The sequence below is a fragment of the Myxocyprinus asiaticus genome, chromosome 9 (genome assembly GCF_019703515.2).
Source record: "Myxocyprinus asiaticus isolate MX2 ecotype Aquarium Trade chromosome 9, UBuf_Myxa_2, whole genome shotgun sequence".
In the NCBI taxonomy this organism is placed as follows: domain Eukaryota; kingdom Metazoa; phylum Chordata; class Actinopteri; order Cypriniformes; family Catostomidae; genus Myxocyprinus; species Myxocyprinus asiaticus.
Window position 1 is genome coordinate 9,138,228 of NC_059352.1, and position 22,532 is coordinate 9,160,759.

Sequence of the window (22,532 nt, forward strand, 5' to 3'; positions counted from 1 at the left end):
AAATCTGAATGAGTGGTTGCAAGCCAGCTCCTTTTATGTCCGGGGGAGTGGCATGCAAATTCCACTCGCCAATTCCCATTGGCCTTTTCTCAAAGATCAGAGGTGTTTGGGGCTCCCAAGAGTGACCCCTAGTGTCACTACATCGACACAACATCGAGTGAGTGACAGATAGGGAACCAGGAATTCCAGTGAATTCCACTCATGTCAGACATTGATGATACGCATAAGTTTCCTTTATCAGCTGAGATCAGTTGCAATCTTTTTGTTTTGCTTTCAAATAAAAGTACTCCCTAAGCATCAATGAACATCCTTTTAGCTTAGTTTCTCTTTTAACATCACAGCACAGATTTTGAAATGTGATTTCCTAATACCTCTTTACCAAAAGGACTGTGTAACTACTAACTTTCTCACACTTATTGCTTTTGTGACAATATTACATAACATTTTAAATAATGAAGCTCCTGACCTCTCTTATCATAAAGATTATAGTAAAAAAGAGTATTTGGAATATGATTATTGGTGGTGCAACAGTCTTTATCTGTCTGTCCAAGTGTACAATTAAAAACTTGAAGAAAGGACATCAAATACGTCTCTTGTCTTTCGTAGCACACGCACAATGCAGAGGCCAATTGTGGTCCGAATAACGGATATACGTGCTGGACGAAGCCGAACTTCATTTGCATTTTCTAGGCCTGTTAGTCTGACTCCACAAAAACTGGACTGATACGATTTCAGTCAGACTAAAACGTTGACATTTCAAAAAGACGAATTCTGACAGAAATTAAACTTTTAAAAGTGTTTGTCAATGTACTGAGTGAAGGAGGGACCCAAATAACTAAAAATGTGTTCAAATTGACCTGTGTTAGTTCACGTACACTCACTGAACACTATGGTCCTAATAAAGTGTCCAATGTGGTCTTCTGCTGTTGTAGTCCATGCGCTTCAAGGTTCGATATGTTGTGCATTTTGAGATGCTATTCTGCTCACTACAATTGTACAGAGTGATTATCTGAGTTACTGTAGCCTTTCTGTCAGATCGAACCAGTCTGGCCATTCTTTGTCGATTTTTCTCATCAACAAGGCGTTTCCGTCCGCAGAACTGCCTTTCACTGGATGTTTTTTGTTTTTGATACCATTCAGAGTAAATTCTAGAGACTGTTGTGCGTGAAAATCCCAGGGGATCAGCAGTTACAAAAATACTCAAGCCAGCCCATCTGGCACCAACAATCATGCCACGGTCCAAATCACTGAGATCACATTTTTTCCCCATTCTGATGGTTGATGTGAACATTAACTGAAGCCCCTGACTCGTATCGACATGATTTTATGCATTGCACTGCTGCCACACAATTGGCTGATTAGATAATTGCATGAATAAGTAGGTGTACAGGTGTTCCTAATAAAGTGCTCAGTGAGTGTATTTCACAAATCTATGGACTAAAACATATTTTTTGTGCTGAAGACTAGTTTCGTTTGCTTCAAAACAATCTCACTTTGCTGATATGATTGCTGGATAGTATCAGATTAGGCCAACAAATGTGACTGATTTGTTCTGTCATGTTAACATCTATTGTATCAGGTTAGTTGCAATTGAAAACAGACTTCGTTGGAAATAAAACCCTGCCTTTCCTGTGGGTGGATGGACCTTTGTGTGAGAATCAAACTTAGGCCGAGATGAGGAGAGGGCTGTTCTAAAAATAAAGTTCTTTCTGCTCCAAGCACAATCTGATGGAGGCCTTTTGATAAGTGGTCTTGGTGCAGGAGGCCAGACAGCGGAGAAGTGTGTGTGTGTGTGTGTGTGTGTGTGTGTGTGTGTGTGTGTGTTTGTGTTGTCAGATTACTAAGCAAGAATGGATGTGCAGGGGGCGTTTGGAAGCATATGCACAGCTGTGCGTTCCCATTGGCACTTATTCATCATGGATACGGGACAAATCTCTCTCACCACCCACATACAGATCCAGGCAAATACTTCACCTCTCTTCTTCCATAGAATTAACACACTGCCAGTGGCTCCCATAAAGGGGTTTGATGCGGAAATTGATGTCGGCGAACAAATGCGGTACAGATCGACGTGATAATACACGTTCTTTGGGGACGTCAATAAGATTATGATAAACACACCTTTTACCTTCTCAACCACTATGAGGGTAATTTAAACTATGCTGTACATTTTCAAGTCTTATTATACTGGAATAATCATTAACCATTTTTAAAAATGACATTTTTCATTGTTTATCACAATTAATAATATCATAGTATCACAATTAATTGAAGATGTGGGGAAAATTTTTAATTATTTCACTACTTTGGTTTTAGCAGATGTTGCTGTTTTTGTCAACATTTAACATGAAAACTGGCAAGGGAAAGGAATATTTGGGGTTCAATACAAGTTACGCTCTATAGACAGCATCTGTGGCATATTGTTACTTATCACAAAAAATTATTTAGACATCTCTTGTTTATAAAAAAAAAAAAAAGAAAGAAAAAGCAAAAGTTACAGTAAGGCACTTACAGTGGAAGTGAATGGGGCCAATCGATAAACGTTAAAATACAAACTGTTTCAAAAGTATAGCCAAAAGACGTAAACGATATAGGTGTTACAATGATTTTGGTGCAATGAAACCAGAGATCTACCTGCATTATGGCGTTTACCAGATTACAGAATGTTGTGGCTAGGGCTGTTACAATTGGCTAACGATTAATTGTCAAACAAATAATTGTGATTATCACGATTAATTGTCTGTTTTAGGGCTATGACGATTAATTGTCTCTCTTAGGGCTTTCACGATTAATTGTCATATAAATTGTCAAATTTCTTAAGGTGCAAGTATGCTTCATACAAGTCATTTTTTTACATATTTAACTTCAAATATATAAATCAAATATTAAAATAGGGATATGTGATTTCCTTTTAAGGCTTTAAAACTATATGAATGACATAAAAAAATAATGTTTTAAATATCAAAATATTTCTAAATACTTAAAATATGTCTCTCTTTTTGGCCAACTTTAGTTTGGGTCAATTGTTCATTTACACTGTTGTTTTTGGAACTCATTAAAAAATATATTATTTTATATTATACCATGCAATAGTAAAATATGTCTGTCCTAATTTCTTCACTTTCACATATTATTTTATTTACTCTTTGATTAAACACACAAGCCTTTATTTCTCATGATTAGCAAAACCTTTGAGATTTAGTTTCATCATTTTATCACTCCACAGAAATGGAGTAAGCATGTGTCTTCTCCTCTGTGGCACTGCATGTCATGAACACTGCATATATGAACCCGTTACGACCAGGAACATTTGCCATTATACAAACGTTTGAAGTGAAGCCGGAGCCCTTTGCATTCACTATTTATATTTGTTAGTTTATATATTCGCGTGAGTTTGGCGTGAGCCTCTGCTAACGGTACGCGCATCAGAGCCTTTGAGAAGCGCTTAACATGCTCTTCAGGAAATGATACACAAACGTGCTGTTGATGGCATTTACTGTATATATTAGCTTAAAATTCCCTTATTTGGGCATTAAAATGTTTATAGATTTTGAAGTGCACAATAATCGGGGTTATCACAGTTTGCAAGCAATTTTGTAGATGATAACATATACCAGCCAGTTAGATTTCTTATTGGCCATTTTTATTATTTTTTATTTTTACATTTTACAAGTGGATTTTTCAGACAGGAGAGACAAATAAACAATACTGTAAGCATGTTTAAAAGTGAACTGCTTTTTTAAAGAATTGTCTTGTTTTATTATTTATGAAATATTTAATTGCCAGGTAGTCCATTTAGAATAATTTTTCAGATTATTAATTTATTACAACAAAACTAAATTTGTATTTTAAACTACATGTTGTCATATGAACGACCAGTGAGTAACTCTCATGAGTTTCATGAGTCTTAAATACACATAACTCAGTAACAGTTCTTGGTTCATTTGGAGTGAGTCAATTAATTCAAGCAGCTCCAACTGATTCATAAGTCTATCTGATTCACTAAACAGAGCCGGCTCATATATTTACTGCTAGCTAGGGATGTCGTCATACCTTTGTTTGGAAAACAAGTACCTATACTTCCTTTTCAGTGCTCGCCGATACTGATACCTGTGTTTTTGTTTTCAAAACAATTTTTAATTTTTTTTCTATTTCAATTTTATCCTCAAAATTGTGTCTAAATAAATTAATATAATTAAAAATGTAATCAATTGAAAATAGAACAATTAATTTTAAACATAATATTGTATGCTTAAATATTATACAGTTACTACTTATTTATTATTAGTAGTAGTAGTAGTAGTAGTAGTAGTAGTAGTATTACAGTGAATATTACTTAACTATACAGTAGTGGTATATTTCTGTGGTACTTTTTTCCATTTAAATCGAGCTTTTATTTTAAAGACCTTTCTGTTTTTGTGTTTTAATGGAAGTTTTCACCTCCATTACCAGCCCATCTGATACCAACAATCATCCATGGGATTATCTAATCAGCCAGTCATGTGGCAACAGTGTATAAAATCATGCAGATACGGGTCAGGAGCTTCAGTTATGTTCACATCAACCATCAGAATGGGGAAAAAATGTGATCACAGTGATTTGGACCGTGGCATGATTGTTGGTGCTGAATGGGCTGGTTTGAGTATTTCTGTAACTGCTGATGTCATGGGATTTTCACGCACAACAGTTTCTAGAATTTACTCAGAATGGTGCAGAAAAAAAAAACAAACATCCAGTGAGCGGCAGTTCGAAATGCTATTCTGAGATGCGGGTTGGCGCTGTTTTGGTGGCACGAGTGGGACCTACACAATATTAGGCACGTGGTTTTAATGTTGTGGCCGATTGGTGTAGATTGTGAAATAAAAGATGTGTCGTTGTTTGTGTTTTTCAGTTGGCCTAGATTTCAATGACATGCTATCATGATAACGATTTTTCTCAGGCATTATAAAAGTTACCCCCATGGGGACTCGATTTACCGGGTGGACTCAACTCAAAATGATTATTAAACTGCAAATGGCTGCTAATTAAATTAATATATAGTCTGTATGAAGTGAATTAGCGCTGTGCTCACGTCATTTGTTACAAACAGAGCACGCGAGTGTGAGCAAGGAGCTTGGCATCGTCACAACACCGGCTCCAAACATACAGTACAAGTACATGATTGCGGTATCCCTGCTGCTAACTGAGACTTTTGATGAGCAGCAGGACTAGCTAATGAGAGCCGTTCCATGTAAAGACCTGCACCTTACTGACTGAAGACCTACAGAACCCCTTTGATGACAAAACTGGAACATGTTACATTATTTTACAAGCTGATACAAACTGACAAAAAAGCACCCGCCAAAGTGCCGTATGACACCACGAAATTCAACAGCCAAATTGTACCCGCATTTGGTGCTTGGAGGGTGTTCATTTCGGACCCTGAACATGTGACATGTTTGCGGCTTGTGGCTATACTTTTGAAATGGTGTGTATTTTAATGTTTATGGACTGGGCCCATTCACTTCCATTTTAAGTGCCTAACTTACTGTAAATTTCTTTTTTTTTAATAAACGAGGGATAAGTCGAAATTATTATTTGTGGTAATCAACATTATGCCATCTTAACTTGTAATAAACCCAGAACATTTCTGTAAAAAAAATATTCCAGGCACATTCATATAGGGTTTCATAAGCAAAGGCCAAATACATGACTGACACAAACAAAATTCATTTAAGGTGCATAATTTCTTGATGCAATTTGCATGTTCAAAATTATTAATATTTTAATAGCTGTTGCAAGTATGATGACAGATGTGTTTGGGTTCAGAATGCATTGCATTGTTGTTATAGCCCATGATGATTTTGTCCGCAAGGGAAGTTTCATATCGGTTTCATGTTAAACAGATGTTTATATCATGTGTGCGTACACGTGTTTTTACGGGCTGGTCTTAATTCAGGGGTTTGCATTTGCCTTGTGGTCTGTTGTTCTTTTATGGTGGATAACATATGGCTGAATAAGACGATAATATTGGTCCAATACAGTTTGAGTTTATTTTATGTCCTATTCGCAAAAAATGTAATCCAACTAATCAAAGCCAAATTAGAAGTGAAGGAGCAAATTAGGTGTGCATTTAACACACAATCTATCATTTTAAAGAGGGCACTACAGGAATTAGTTTAATGTGAGAGAATAAATTGGAAGACGTACCATAGAAATAAATGAAAAGTGGTTGTTCAAAGGCTGCTGTTATAGCACCACTAATGGCCTGTCAGCTGAAGTAATTATGGATTTAGACTCTCACCAAAACAGCAGTAATTATTTAGCACGATAACACGCATATGCTTAAGAAGTGTTCGGATTACTCACGTTTCAATGTTATATTGATTTTCTTTTTTCTTTCAATTAGAATTATTATTTGCATTGTTACATTTAGCATTAAAGCATGTGATTAGCTGAAGCACAGATAGCCAAATGAAATGCACCTCAAATTGCCAACTCCCATTGTAAATAAATGACTTCCTGATGATTTATTGCTGCAAATTGCAGTCAGTAAACACACCTTTAAAGGGATAGTTCTAAACAAAAACCAAATGAGAGTTCAGCGCTTCGGTGGAAAAGATTAACGTGAATAATGATTTAAATTTCTTACTGTTCCCTATACAAAGCTATAGTACATCTTCAGAAGACTTGGAATATAGCACACAAAACAGAATAGACTATTTCTATGGTGTTTTATTGTCCTTTTTGACACTTTATAGCCATTCACTATGAACTGTTATTGTATTGAGAGAGCCGAGTAAAGATTTTTTCAAATTTCTCCTTTTGTGTTTCACACACACACAAAACAGCGTACATATGAGAGTAAGGAAATAATGACTGAATTTTCATTTTTGGGTGAACTACCTTGTTAAAAGGGATTATCATTAGGTGAAGCCATCTGCTGAAGTAAAAATCTAATTTAAACATGAACATAATGTTTTTCAAAATTTCTTTTTGTTGTCCAGGTATGGCAGCCATAAGGAAAAAGCTGGTGATCGTGGGCGATGGAGCCTGTGGAAAGACTTGTCTACTTATAGTGTTCAGTAAAGACCAATTTCCAGAAGTCTATGTGCCCACCGTGTTTGAGAACTACATTGCAGACATTGAAGTAGACGGCAAACAGGTTGGTATTGATTTTGTTTTTCCCCCGCCTCCAAACCCTTAAAACGTTTGTTTATACAGCTTGTCTTAAGAAAATTTAGTTTTCAGTATTTCCAGACCTTGAGGTTTGAATCAGTTTAGAGTTGCTCAGTCTGATTTTGAAACCCAAGCTGATTAGTGATAGCACTATGAATGACCCAGAGCATATGTTTTTTTTGGTAATACTTTACAATAAGGTTCCATTGGTTAACAATGCATTCGGTATCATAACTAACAATGAAAAATATATTTTTATAAATATATTATTTATAAATGTTTGTTAATGTTAGTTAATAAAAATACAATTGTTCATTTTTAGTTCATAGTGCATTAACTAATGTTCACATATACAACTTTTGGTTTTAAATTTGCATTACTTTATGCTGAAATTAACATTAACCAAGATTAATAAATACTGTAAAAGCATTGTTTTTTGTTAGTGCATGTTAATTAATGTTAATAAATGGACGCTTCTCTCTTACTGTCTTTTTTGGGATAATCCTTTAGTTTTACCCACAAATACAACTAAATTCCGACACCTGTTGTTGCTGTTATTTTGAGTCAGTTACAGTATATACAGTGGAGTCCACATGGAAAATCTGGGATTCAAAATCTAATTTAAACATGAACATAATGTTTTTCAAAATTCTATAATTTAAAACAAAGAAATCTTATGATGTTAAATAATCAGAAGAAATATTTAAGATTATGCACTATTTCTTGCTCAATAATCAAACGTAAGCAAATATGTGACATTGAGCGAGTGAGTTTACATGCACAGTCTTAAACCAATTATGCTTAATAAGCCAACACCACATAAGGTCATGTAAACCCCTTAAAAGGCTTTTCTTTTAATTGGGGTAATGTCATAAACGGTCAAAGCGAAAACCAAATGGGACACGTAGATTTTTGCACCCTGATTTCACGTTGCATGTAAACGCCTTTACCAGTGTTCATACCGTCTTGTCCTATATGTGTGCATGCATCTTTATGTTTTGTTGTCATAAAAATCTTTCGTAAATGTGGTTTTCTTGCATTGTTGAATTTTTTGAAAAAGCTGTTTTTTGCTGTTTATTAGCATATTGGTGTGCATGTAAACGCGCTCTATCTATGGACATACCAAATGAATGTAATTGTTTCAGTTCAAATTGGCACTCAAATTGTTATCCTGATAATATTAGAAAAATGCCAAATAGAAGCATTTTCACTTTTGAATCCCACTGGATGTCAACAACATGAAGTCATTTTCTACAGACAACCTTATCCAAATATTTCTTCAAACAATAGTTGAGTCACACCAGTAGGTGAACAATAATAGTCATTGTTTTGGAATTGGTAATTTTAAAGGGGTTATTTCAATGTGTCTAAAAGATAGATAGCCCATAGTGCTGATGTTTTGCTGCACTGACCACTATGAAATCTAAAGGGTACTTGGCAAAGCAGGAAATGGCTGTTCTTTCTGGTTTCCGGACTGGACTCAAGATATCCCCGCTGCCCTCTGTTTGACTGGCTAACCCCCACAGCATGATTAAACAGACCACTTCATTTCCTGTGATGGAATCGGGGGGTTTGGGGAAGGAGGGCTCAGTTTATGTCTCCAACACAGGAAATGTTGGAGTTAAGGAACAAAAGAGGAAGGCTTACCAGCTTGCGCTCTCAGTGGTGTTATTCTGCTTATAGCTGAATATCTGGGCAAAATATAGAAGCTTCTCAGTGGAGTTTGAGCATAAATCATTCCGCCCTTTGAGAACATTCTGTTCTTTTTTCACACTGTGGATAGAAGTTGATTTTAATGTAAGCATGAAATCAGAATTGACCCATTTTAATTTCTTAACATACATTTTTGGTCTTATTGTGCACAGTTCAAATAAAATACTAAGATATTCTGAAATTCATGTAAATATTTGAACCTTTTACATTTTTAAGCTAATAATATAATTCGTAATGTAAATATTTGAATTAAATTATAAAAGCGCAAAATAGAAGCATTTTCTCTAGTGGACTAGTAATCTTTTGCAGCCCACTTTATGTCAAATAAAATGGGTTGCAAATGCTGTTTTCATGTTGACTATGAAATCACTTTATTAATTTCTGCTTTTTCTACTTTAATTTCTCAAGTGCACAAACACTGTGATATGGGAAGAATGAAGAAATAACATATCACTCAGGTCTTGTTGATGAGATATCTTTTATGGTTTGCTCAAAGAATGTGTTTGTCACAAATGATGAATAACCCAAAGCATTATGAGCTTCCACACCAATCAGATTATTGTACTTCAGAGTTTCAGATCTTGCTTTGGAGTGCAAACTGAAGGAAAATTGATTTCCTCTCTCATATTTTTCTCCGTGGCAACAGCACTAAATGAGTTTAGGACAGACTGTAGTGTAATGATGGGGACCAGCCTCAGAGTATGACTCTGCTGCATTGCTAAGCTTTAGTCCACAGGAGAGCAGAAGGAATGTGCTTTGATTCCCTCTAATCACCAGTTTACCTAATTCAGTTTATTAGGCTTGTGAGTGGATAAACCAAGCCTTGCTTTTGACCAGTAGAGATTAGAGAGGGGAAGAGAGACATATGCAAAGGATTGATATCATAAAGTTAATTTGCCTTTAGAATTGGAATTCATGATATATCGGCGACCGTTTTGGTAACAGGTGATATATATATATTTGTTTATTCTCGACAAAGGTCTGATTAGACTGATATTGGAGGTAGATCCAGGCTTATTTGTTCAAATTCAAACAATATAGTCTCTGTCAATACCAGATCAAAAGAGTTAAATGGTATCCATATTTTCTATTGTTTACCTTTATAATACAGTATTATTATTATGCAATTGTAGATTGGGTCATCTAAATCAGAGCTTCAGTGTGAAACTACTTGTTTAAAAAAACAGGCAAATAATATAGATTTAGAATATTGATCATTATATTGGTTATTAGCCATATCATAAAAGTAGGGATGATCCAAATTTCTATATTGAAGCCTCTCTACTGCAGAGACACCAATACATTTGCCTTTAGTGAAATTCCGTGATAGACCAGTATAACAACCAGGTGAATTTATCGTCTGATATTTGACCATTTTGACATTATCGGCTGATAAATGTGTCTGACTGGCCAATAAGCAGAAGTGGTCATTCAGCCTTGTCGTGTCCAAAATATGCAAACAGCCTTGTCAGTGGACAGAGCACATTTTCTTCTCTTTTTTTTCCCCCTTTTTTCATGAATTTTTAAGCAAATATTTTGTTACAATGTTTCCATTTATATAAACATATTTTTGCAAATACATTGTAGTTTGTATGAGTTTGTGTATGTGCCTCAATAGTTTCACCACGAAATGGAAAGATGAAGATACTGTTATAAAAACTGATATTTAAAAATATCGAATATAACTAATCTGTTTTTTTCCCCCCGTAGTAGAAGATAAAGATTTATTGGATAAATATGATCAATCGGTTCCTATAGAGGATGTACTGGGAATAAACAGGTCAAAATACACTGGCTTGGGTGTTGGAAGGAGCTACACACGTACTCGCATGTTTCCAGTTAGCCATTCTTAAGCCACAACTGTGTAGATTAGGAGAGTTTAATGCTCTTTTATTTGCCTCAGTTCTTGTGTAGTGTGTTGCACAGTCCTAAGAGGACACCCACTGAGACTAGCCTAGTCATACAGGTTTGTAAGATAATAAATTGTAAGGTCAGTTGCACTTAATCTCAATTCAATTCAAAACTCAATGATTCATTTGCATCATCATGGTTCATATATTTTACATCTAATGTTATAAAAAATATTTTTAAAAAAATACATGCAAGTAATTATTTTACAGTGGTTGAAATCATGGTGTCTTCGAAGAAAAAAAAATCACCCTTTTGTCATTTCGAGCAAATTCATAATATCAATATATATAGAAAATACCATATTGTATCATATGTTTTGGTAAGTAGAGGGTGCTCTTCCAATCATGGAAGGATTTGAATAGTCTTTGCTGAGGTTTGACTCATTCTGTCCAGTTTTCACCAACAGGTGGAGCTTGCATTGTGGGACACAGCAGGACAGGAGGACTACGACCGTCTGAGACCCCTGTCGTACCCAGATACAGACGTCATCCTCATGTGCTTCTCCATAGACAGTCCAGACAGTTTAGGTAATCACATTTGACAAATACACCAGAATGGTTGGCCTAATGTTCTCCTATTTCTTTGACGTTTAATGAATCTAATCTGCATCAAGGCCAACAAGAGTCTTTCTTGGTGGAAAAACATTTGATGACTCACTGCTTACAGGAAGTTCCTGTGTTTTGTCTGAGAACTGAAGTGCGTCATATGTCCTTGTGTGCATGACATCACTGCTGTTATCTCCTCCAGCTTCTTAAAGGAACACCCTGGTTCTTTCTCCTTACAATGAGTGTCAGGAAGAAACCACCTTTGTGTCTCCCTAGCACTTACATAAAAGTTAATCGGAGACTGTTCCAAGATTGTTCGTCAGACCTCATGATTCAGTAGAGTTCAGCAAATGAATGTTGTGTAAAAATATGAGCAGTCATACAGTGTAATCAGCAAAGCATTCCCTCGAGAGTTTTTGAAGTGATAATTGTTATGGAATCACCACTACTTTCCCAAGCCCCTAAACACATACTTCAGTTATATTGTGCATGAATTACTCTTGAATAATAGGATTTGGGTTTGAGTTGTTGGGACAAATCCCTTATTTCTTTCTTACAGCCTTTACTTTGGGTCACAATCACATTACAAAACATAGTTCTATAATCTAAGAGAGCAGGCCATAAATGAGCATTATTTAACCATTTTACAATATTTTTGTCATTTTTTCTGAAAGTTCCCACCACCATGTCATTTCCACCACATCTCAAAATCTTTATTATGTTTAATAGAGTTCCAAGGTGGAAATGCCATTTTTAAAATTCATAGGAATATTTTATGTATACTTAATGAACATAATTAAAGGTGCAGCATGTAAGATTCAGAAACCCTTGTTATTAATGACAACTGTGGTCATTAAGTGAACTGCAGCCAGCTACAGTGGCTGTAGCTCGTGCACACACTCCATAGGGACGCAAGCGAGCATTGGCCAAAACAATGTCGTAACATACAAAGAGACTGAAAGTGTGTAACAGCTTCACAACAGGCGGGAAGGAGAACACAGGTAAGCAGGTTTTTCCTGGCTCAGGTAGGACTTTTAATAGGCCACTTCAGTGCTTTACAACTTCACAAACTCATCAGCTTCACAGGCACGTAGGCATTTAACACATCAGCTTCATAAACATAACAGGTTAAACGTAACAACTTCAGGAGCACCGTGGCCTTCTTTGTGCTAGACTCTCTCTCTCTCTCTCTGCTGGTGGTGTGGCTGCTTATATGCCGCTCTCCCCATGCTCACTGGAATTAGAGACAGGTGTTACACATAATCTAGCTCAGATGCAAGCGCCCTTACCGCTTTCTCGCTCTCCGGACGGACGCTCGACCACGCCCCCACTGCCACAACATGATTCACCGGCATCATGCTGAAAGACGAGGTAGCATAATTAAAATTACACAGTTATGAGTGTTTTACTACACACTTTGTGACCAAACTCAACTTTGCAAAATTATTTGATTGGAAATGACGCAGAAATTAATGCTGAATATTCTCAAACATTCTGATATTTACCTTGATTTTTCTTTGTTTTTGTTGGGTGGTGGGGGGGGGGGGGGTGGGGTGTTATCAAACATAACTTGTCTCATATTTCATCTCTTCACTGACACTTCTGATGACTTGGTTAACAAGTACATTAACTTTTGAAAAAACTTTAATAGGGGCAAAATTGTTTGGTGTGGTGGAAACAACGTCACAACCTGTCATTTTGTTTTGTTTTTTTAAACGTAGTTTTTGTAAAATTGATAGAAATCTTTTTTTCCCCACTATAAACATAAAAATGGATTATGCTAACTTAAAGCTCGGATTGGCCCTCCGGCGGGCTTTCCGAGAAAAAAATTATTATAAAAATACTAATAACTACAGTCTTGACCAACACAAAATTGGTATCGTTTTAAAGCTTAGCTGTACTTTATAATGCATGTAGGCATTATGATAAAAACTGAACAAGTGCTTTGAAATTTGCAGACAAATCAGAAGTGTACTGTTTTGATAATTTATTAATAATTTTGCACCGTACATATTATTATAATCAGTAAAAACATCAAACTGATCAAATAGCCATGTGTCATATGTTGTTGGAAAGCTCTCAAAGAGAAGAATTGAACCAAATATCACATACCATTACTTAGATGAGGGGATTCCCATTAAAACAAGCCCACACACAACATAATCAGATGCACAGATTATTAGATAATCCACACAAAGCACAGTGTGCACACAGCACTTTAAATGCTAACTTGGTAAAAAAAAAAAAAAAAAAACACGTTAGCTTTACTGGATCAAATTACTTAATCGGAAATTATGTAGTACGTTGTCCATCGTCATGGAATGCTAAACCAGTCGTATTAAGATTCAGATAGCTGCAACCAGAGGTGGAAGTCATCCAAATATGGGCAGAGAGGATAATTTACACTAATTACATATGACCATCAGGAGATGGTGCTAACTATATGACACAGACTCAATGATGGCTCAAATGACAGAATGGAACTGAATGAGATCTCGTTACTGATGCTTGCATGTTTTGGAGACAGAGCATACCTTTAAGGCCAAAGTATACTTTGCGCGTCCGTGTTGCGGATGTCTCTGCGCACAGTGTGCGTGCCGTAAAACTTCATCATAATCCAGTCTGCATCCCGGCCAGATTTTTTTTTTAATCGCGGACATGATCATCGTCTGTGCGCATCGTCGGTGCATGCGCTGGCCATTGACTCTACTAAAAGTATCATAAAGAAGTTGTAGTGGGCATTTTAGATCGTATTCACTCGCCGTCAGAAGAGTATACTTACAAAAGGCAACGCAGTCGACCAGGCACGAGCCAGTCTGGAACACACAAAAACTAAGTATACCTGGGCCTTTTGTCATTGTTGTATTTGCATGTGTAATTGGACATATAATGTAAAATAAGAAAAATAGTTCAAGTTTGTTTGTGAATTTTTTCAGCAGTTTCTTAGGCTGAGAGTCTCAGAATGTATTATAACCTATGTCATTAAAATATCTGAAGAGTTTTCTTTAAAACAACACTAAACAATTGACCCTCTTTGTTTTTTTTTTTAGAGCTTTTTATTTTGGGCATGCTGCTGAAACATTAAATCTTTAAAAACACCTTCAGAGCTTAAAAGTTAAACCTTTTTACAAAAATTATTTGCATTTTTATAATGGATTTGTTTAATTTAAATATTGAAAATCTTGGTCTGTGACAACCAAATCTATACATGTAAGGCATTTGTACCTAAGTACCAAAAATAAATGATGATGTCCTGGTAAAAAGTTTCCAATTCAGTTTTAATAAGACCTCCATATGAGAAAAAAATTTTGATGAAAAAATGTTTTCAGAGCTGTAATCTACGCAAAGGGCGGCTACTTTTGAATAAGCATAAATTTAAGATGGTTTTTAAATATACAATAACATTTTGGTCTCAACATAATTACCATATACTTCAATTGTTATTTTATAGTTTTGATGTCTTTTCTATTATGCTAAAATGTAGACGTATGGAGAGTGGGTAGTGTGCTTACGCATATGTACTATTTATATATAACATTAGTATTATTTAAATACAAAATAAAGAGTGCTGTAATGTATAACCTTTGTTATCTTTTTATAGTCTACAGCACTCTTTTGGTTCTAGAAAAGCCTTGATTTAGATTACAATCTGTTTAGAAAGTTTGACATATCAAGTTTGAGTGTGTTTGTGTGATCTCATAGAGAATATCCCAGAGAAATGGACGCCTGAGGTGAAGCACTTCTGCCCGAACGTTCCCATAATCCTTGTTGGGAATAAGAAAGATCTGAGGAATGACGAGCACACACGGAGAGAGCTGACCAAGATGAAGCAGGTGGGCCAGCTCCATCACTACGGGGAGTCCCATTAAAAAATGCTTGGTAGCTGCCGTTACTGTCGCTCTAGAAGGCCTTATCATTATCATTTTTCAAACACACCAGTCCAACCTCAATTACAGATGACTGATGCTATCCTTGCCTCGCCCCCCAAATGATGCATCAACAATAGTGTGGATCTTTTGACACATTTGGGCAGAAAACTCGGGAAAAATGGGTTCAATTAGTCAGCACCATTCGGAAAGCTCAGCAGATTTTTGCAAACTTTGAACACCCATTACTCACAAATATTTTGATTGTTCTTTAAGCTACCAATAGCAATACGGTCAGCTTCATCTAACATATTTATCCTTTGAGTCAACTTAAAATCAAATTTGGCCCTATTTACTTTCTTATGGTCACATTCATGGTCTTTGTGCAAGACTTGAAACATTTTTCTCTTTGTATTCTTTCTTCAAAATATTCAGTCTCAGAAATGACTACTTTTTCTGCATATTAAAAATAGCCAAATAGCTATTTAGACATTGCTTTAGGCTACTGTTTTAGATAATGCAGCTACTCTAAAATCTTGCAAATAGTTAATGCATTAATTTAAGTATAATAGCAATAGATTTGTAAAAGAAGCAGTACCATTGGATTGGGATGTGATCTTGACCTCCATTCTGGAATGGAATGCCCATTTTTCACGATCCAAACCATTCATGCTGGATAAAATCAAGTCCTGCCCTAAATTCTTACATTAGTGCTGTCAGTCTATTAAAATTTGTAATCAAATTAATTACATGATATGCCGATTAATCAAATTAATTGCAAATATCAATATTCGCTTAGAAAGGCCCCTAAATAAAAATGATAATTAAATAATTATAAAAAAAATATATATATATTTAAATATATATATATATATATTTAAATATATATATATATATATATATATATATATATATATATATATATATATATATATATATATATATATATATATATATATTTAAATATATATATATATATATTTAAATATATATATATATATATATATATATATATATATATATATATATATATATATATATATATATATATATATATTTAACTCTATATACACATATATACATATATATACACACTACCGGTCAAAAGTTTTGAAACACTTGACTGAAATGTTTCTCATGATCTTAAAAATCTTATGATCTGAAGGCGTATGTTTAAATGTTTGAAATTAGTTTTGTAGACAAAAATATAATTGTGCCACCATATTAATTTATTTCATTATAAAACTAAAATGTAATTACAAATTTTTTTTTGAAATTGATGACTTGGACCAAATAATAAAGAAAAGCAGCCAATAAGTGCCCAACATAGATGAGAACTCCTTCAATACTGTTTAAAAAGCATCCCAGGGTGATACCTCAAGAAGTTGGTTGAGAAAATGTCAAGAGTACATGTCTGCAAATTCTAGGCAAAGGGTGACTACTTTGAAGATGCTAAAATATAACACAGTTTTCATTTATTTTGGATTTTTTTTAGTCACAACATAATTCCCATAGTTCCATTTATGTTATTCCAAAGTTTTGAAGACTTTACTATTATTCTAAATGTGAAAAAATAAAAAAATAAAGAATGAGTAAGTGTTTCAAAACTTTTGACCGGTAGTGTATGTATTAGTGCTGACAGTCGATTAAAATTTTCATTCGCAATTAATCGCATACTTTTCATAATTAAGTGCGATTAATCACAGTTTTTGAAAGTGCTGATATTTAACTCTATATATACTTCTTTCAAAATGCATTTATTTCTCTTTTAGGAAAGAAAACACAGCAATATGTAACAATATAATGCTTTATTAACATTTTCAAAACAAAGCCTTCCATAGTATAAAGATAGAAATGCACTGAAATATCACCAATTCAAGTAACATTAAATGCTTCCCAAAGTCTAAGTGGGAGTTTGACTAATTGAAAGAACTAGTCTCCACATAGGTTGCATTTTCATTGCAATGGGCATTAAATCTCTTAAACTCAAATCCTCCAAAATATTAATTAGCCGGCAGACTGTGGCCATTCACTTTTCTACAGCAATCGTGAAGCTTGACTTCATTTCATTCCTCAGAATTCCCCACACTTTTTCCAAGTAAACATGAATTTGGTTCTGCATCATGTTGAGTGTGAATTTTATTTGGTATTTTGCTTTCAGGAGCCAGTTAAACCAGAGGAGGGCAGGGACATGGCAAATCGTATTAGCGCATTTGGCTACCTGGAGTGCTCTGCCAAGACTAAGGACGGTGTGAGGGAGGTATTCGAAATGGCCACTAGAGCAGCGCTGCAAGTCCGCAAGAAAAAGAAGAGGAGCGGCTGCCTGCTGTTGTGAGAGAAATTTCCGGCCTTTTTTTTTTTTTTTTTTTTTAGAATGACCCGGAATGTTCTGTTACTATTTCCAACTGACCAGGAAATACCAAACTCTACAAGATTTTTGACCAAACAGCATAAATACACTGTATTGTATGTCACATTTCATGCAAACCAGGTAACAGGTGCGAAATGTAAAGAAAGTTCATAAAATATGCATTAAAAGAATGGGGGCTGGGCAACAAAACAGGTTACATCAATAAATGACACGCCTTGATTTGGTTTTCCTCTGTGGCACAATGTTTCTCCGCATAAAAATAGTTTAATCTCCAGCTTGTCCTGTAAGGATGAAGTAAACAATAACTCTATTGTATTTTTGCACATTTATCATTCAGCCATTATAACCTCGATGGAAATGTTTTTCTTTTGAACTATTGCAGATTATGTTTATCTAAATGAATAGAAAAAGAGCACAACATTTGGTGATGGAATCAGTGCCTTTGTGAACGTTCCCTCCAGAATTTGAATGTACTTTGCAAAGTGCTAGTTTTAAATTTTTTGTGGACTGTACATGCTTTTTGAGTAGTGAATAACTTAAAGCTAATTAAATATATTCAAAAATGCAAAATCTTTATAAATAATGGATATATTTATAGCTTAGGAGCCTTCCCTAAGAACCAGAAATTATAGCACATAAATATAATGAGAAGGCCCATTCACAAAGCCAACTGCCAGATGGGAGTGTGACATTTTTAATTTGTATTATCCTATCCATCCTCCACACAGGCATAAACACGCATATGTACACATTGACTGTGCTCTGTAGATACTAAACTGGTTGAACCTGCTACGGGTATCCTCTGAGAGAGCTGTCACCTAATCTGACTGCATTGTCGTTACATTAGCTGGCTTAAAGGACACATGCTCAAGTCTTGTTAATGGAAAACACTAATTTTTTCAGATGAGATCACCTTTGAATGTTTCTAGTCCTAAGAAATGTCAAATAAATAGACAAACTGGTGATTGTTAGCAAACTTATATTTGTTTGAATGAATAGTTCACCCAAAAATTCTGTCTCATTTACCCCATAACCCTGTGCTGTAATTTTTTGAATTTTTGAAGAATCTTATGGTAGCTTTTTCATACAGATCATAGCAACCAGCTCCAAAAATAACCAAAACCAATGTAAAAGTAGTCAATACGATATGTGCACTGTATTCTGAGTGTTCTCAAGCCGTATGCTAGGTTGAAATGAAAATATTATATCCACATATTCAAACTGGTGCAAAGCTTTCAGTTATGATGGAAGCAAGAACAAATAGCATTTCCGCAATAACGACAACCTGGCACAACGTGTCGATGTGGAGTTTTTGAATCCGAATGCAAATAATATTTCAGAGCTTCGGCCGAGAGTAAAGAGGGTCACACACCGGACGCGTCTGCCGGACGACATGGCGCGTCCTAAAATTCTAAACGATTGTTTTCTATGAATGTACGCACACCACCGCCGCTGCTCGGTGTCTGTCAGCGGCACCCACCTACAACTCTGGAGGCTGCTCAAATTTCTGCCATGCCACGGAGCGCAACTTGCTTATTTTCCATTCAGTTCGACCCAAATCATTATCGATGGACATATATTGTTATTACCTGTGCCGTGTCCTAGCTGTGACGTGGCATGGTGCTTCTCGTCCAGTGTGCGACCGCCTTTAGATTATCAGTGAATAACGACTTAAATGTCTATATGGTCCTTACACAAAGCTATCAAAGCATACAAATTCTTCAAAAATATTTAATTTTCTGTTCCACCGAAAAAAATACAAAAATAATGGAATACAAGTTTAAAAGTTTGAGTTCATAATTCATATTTCTTTAACCCTTAAATGGGTGTTTTGCCAAACATTATTACATACCTCGGATCTTTAGCGACCCGGCATTCATATCTATCACAAATTGATCTACAAAATGCCCAGATAGTGTAGCATTTTCAAAGCATTTTTAAGACAATTAGAAATTAACAGAATATTCTGTTATATTTTGGCATTTTATTTTTCCTGTCAAGGAGAACAAATGATAGAATGGTATTCATTACTTCCACACTGAAATTTTATGAGACTCAACTGGCCTTAAAACGCATATTGAGCTAAGCTACACATAAGTTACATATACGTATTTCCTTACTTATTGAGTCTAATCAGACGTACAGCACCCAAATGGCAATAGCCGTATAATAATGTTCACGTGTTGTACTTGCTATATTTTACTTCCATGTTGCTTATTCGTCAAATAGCAATGTCAAATGTAATCAAGTCAATCCCTAAAACAACAGCGCCACTTTGAGTAACAAATAACATGTACAAAATGTATTTGTACACGCATTTAGGATACTATTAATTCACCACCATTGCGCAGAAAGTCGACATGATGTATTATTTGTATGACAGATTCCTTTCTATGTTCCTCATTTTTAAGTCGCTTTAGATAAAAGCATCTGCTAAATTTGGACTAAATGTGAATGTAGTAATAATTTGTATGAATATGCCACAAATTTTTCCTGTTACACACAAAGAAATAGTTATCCTATGGAAGTAAACTTAAATAGATATGAATCATAAAAAAATGCACAAATTAAAAAACAATTATTCAGAGAAGTGGAAATATATATATTGCAACTCCATTACATATCTCGGGTCAGAACAGACTTTTTTGGCATAACTCCAAAAAAAATGGATGAGGTAAAGGAGGTGGAATGAGGTCCCGGGTCACTAAAGACCTGAGGTATGCATTTAAGGGTTAATGAGGTTTGTTTGGGTAGTATGAAGACGCCTTGAATGCCTTCCCAGTTCCCACAGATATGTGTGCCTTTAGTCGTCAGTCTTTTAATGCAAATGGGTTGAGGAGCAAGTATTGGGTAATGCTGAGCTAAGCCGGATGAATGTTTATGTGCACCAAGGCGTTTTGTCACATGATCAGTGTTATAACATTGCAATCATGTGTTCGGGCTATAGCACACTCAACTCTAGTAGTAAAACCATAGCTAAGCTGTGCAGCGTTGCATTTGTCATTGTCTAGAAGATCTGTAGCTTTCGATTGTTGTTGTATGTTCCATAAACATAATTTCCTCTGCTGTCCCATGCTGGTGCCATGAGATATTTGACCTGAGCTGAGTTAGTAGTGCCACACAAATCTGCCCTGTGTTGAGTGTTTCAGAGTGTTGAACTTCAAGCAAGCATGGTGTAGCTCTTTTTCTCTCGACCTCTACTGTAGAGTAAGACGGTTTCAGACAATGTCCAGGTCAAACTTCATTCCAAGATCAAAAGAAAAGCATAATATTTTGCTAAAAGAAAAAATGAAGCCTGTTTTTTTATTACCATTTTTTTTATTTACCCTTTTTTTCTTTGGTGTGTGTGGGGGGGGGGGGGATGGGGGTTGCTTAACTGTCATGAAAATATCACAATGCAAAGGAAAAATAAATCTTAATGGTCCTTAACATAGGCTTAATTTTTTTAACGCAATTTATTTTTTTTATTATTATTTTTTATTTTTATTTTTTTTTTTTTGGGATGAAATATGACCTGTACATTTCTTGATTAGATTAAATTAATATTCTTAGGGATCGTAAAGACAACGCGTCCTTGCGTTACAAAAAGCTAGATGCAGCGCAATGAATATACCTGAACGTATTTGTCTCGAGATGCATTTTTAAAAGTTTAATGGGCCGTTCAGAGCAAACATATTCTTGCGCTAAAAAAAAAAAGCAAGACACTGCAAAAAAATTATAATAATAAATAAATAACTGAACGCAGGTGCCTCGACATGCATTTTTAAAAATTTAAGGGGCCGTTCAGAGTGAACATTCTTGCGCTAAAAAAAAACAAAAATAAAAAAAAGCAAAACACAGCACAACAAACAACTGAATGTATGTTTCATGTTTCAGCACATTTCGTAAGGGTTAAGGCCATGACGATACAAAGCCCACCCCAGCACCCCCTTATTCCAGCCCCGAACAAAGGGTGTCTTAAGAAGCGTTTTTACAAGCTAACATTCTTTTTAACTTGACAAGCCATCACTGAAAAAAACAGTTGGATGCGGCGCAACAGTCAAAGATGTCAATCTAGCGCATATTTACATAGAAAAACAATTACAAAATGGCGCAGACAGACGCATAAGCGCGTTCGGTGTGAACGGGTTGTTTCATGTCTAGATCCGGCAAGTAGCACATAGTACGCTAAACTTACCATCTAGGATGGTTGTTCATGAACACTAGGGACACTGTGCCGTGGAATATTAAGTTAATAAACAGGGCATTATTAACACATACTGAAATGCACTGACTGTACAATACAATGTACAAGCAACATCCTAATAGACAAAGTACAAACTACACCACACTACTCGCAAATAAGAGGAACAAGTTCTGTAATCTTGTATGTATTGATTTGTGGAATCATTAATGAAAACCTTGTCATTAAAAAAAACTTGTTATTAAAAAATGTAGATGTGACTACAGAACTGGGTCCATTGGCGTCTGCATGAGCAAATTCCTGGTTACTACAGCAACCGGTCTTGGCATACAGAGTTCCTTATCGGGCTCTAAAATCAATCTTCTGCTGTGTTCATATGGTTGCTTCCTTTTTTCTGGAAGTATTAAATACGATTTATTCATCCAGATTTTTATGAGCGCTCATAGTAACAATGCTTTGTAAACAGGACTAGTAATGTAGTAAATGTTTGAATGATGTAAAACCAACTTGTGTTAATAAACTATTTTTTCGAAACAAAATTATTATGCATTTTGGTTGTTTTTTGTTAAATTTAACTGTTTGCATTCATCCTGTTTTACTCTCTTTTTTCTTCTTCTTTTTTTTTTTTTTTCAGTCATAAATTTGTCCTTCAAGGGATTTGATCATAAAATGTCTGCAAGTTTCAGACGAGACAAACTTAAAAAAATAAATAAATAAATACATACATACATACATACATACATTTAAATGTTGCACCATATTTACAAAATAAACATTTCTCTAAA

At 35.2% G+C, this 22,532-nt stretch overlaps 1 protein-coding gene across 1 annotated transcript in view; it reads left to right on the top strand.

The window, feature by feature from the left end:
* The window catches only part of LOC127446069 (rho-related GTP-binding protein RhoA-D-like), a 28,900-nt gene extending 6,617 nt beyond the window's left edge, over positions 1-22,283 (top strand). Inside the window, exons 2-5 of the mRNA XM_051706700.1 lie at positions 6,987-7,144; positions 11,189-11,309; positions 15,030-15,160; positions 17,355-22,283. Of these exons, the coding sequence (XP_051562660.1) occupies positions 6,989-7,144; positions 11,189-11,309; positions 15,030-15,160; positions 17,355-17,528 (582 nt within the window). The 5' untranslated portion in view covers positions 6,987-6,988 and the 3' untranslated portion in view covers positions 17,529-22,283. The remainder of the gene's footprint in view (positions 1-6,986; positions 7,145-11,188; positions 11,310-15,029; positions 15,161-17,354) is intronic.
* Positions 22,284-22,532: the final 249 nt, after the last annotated feature.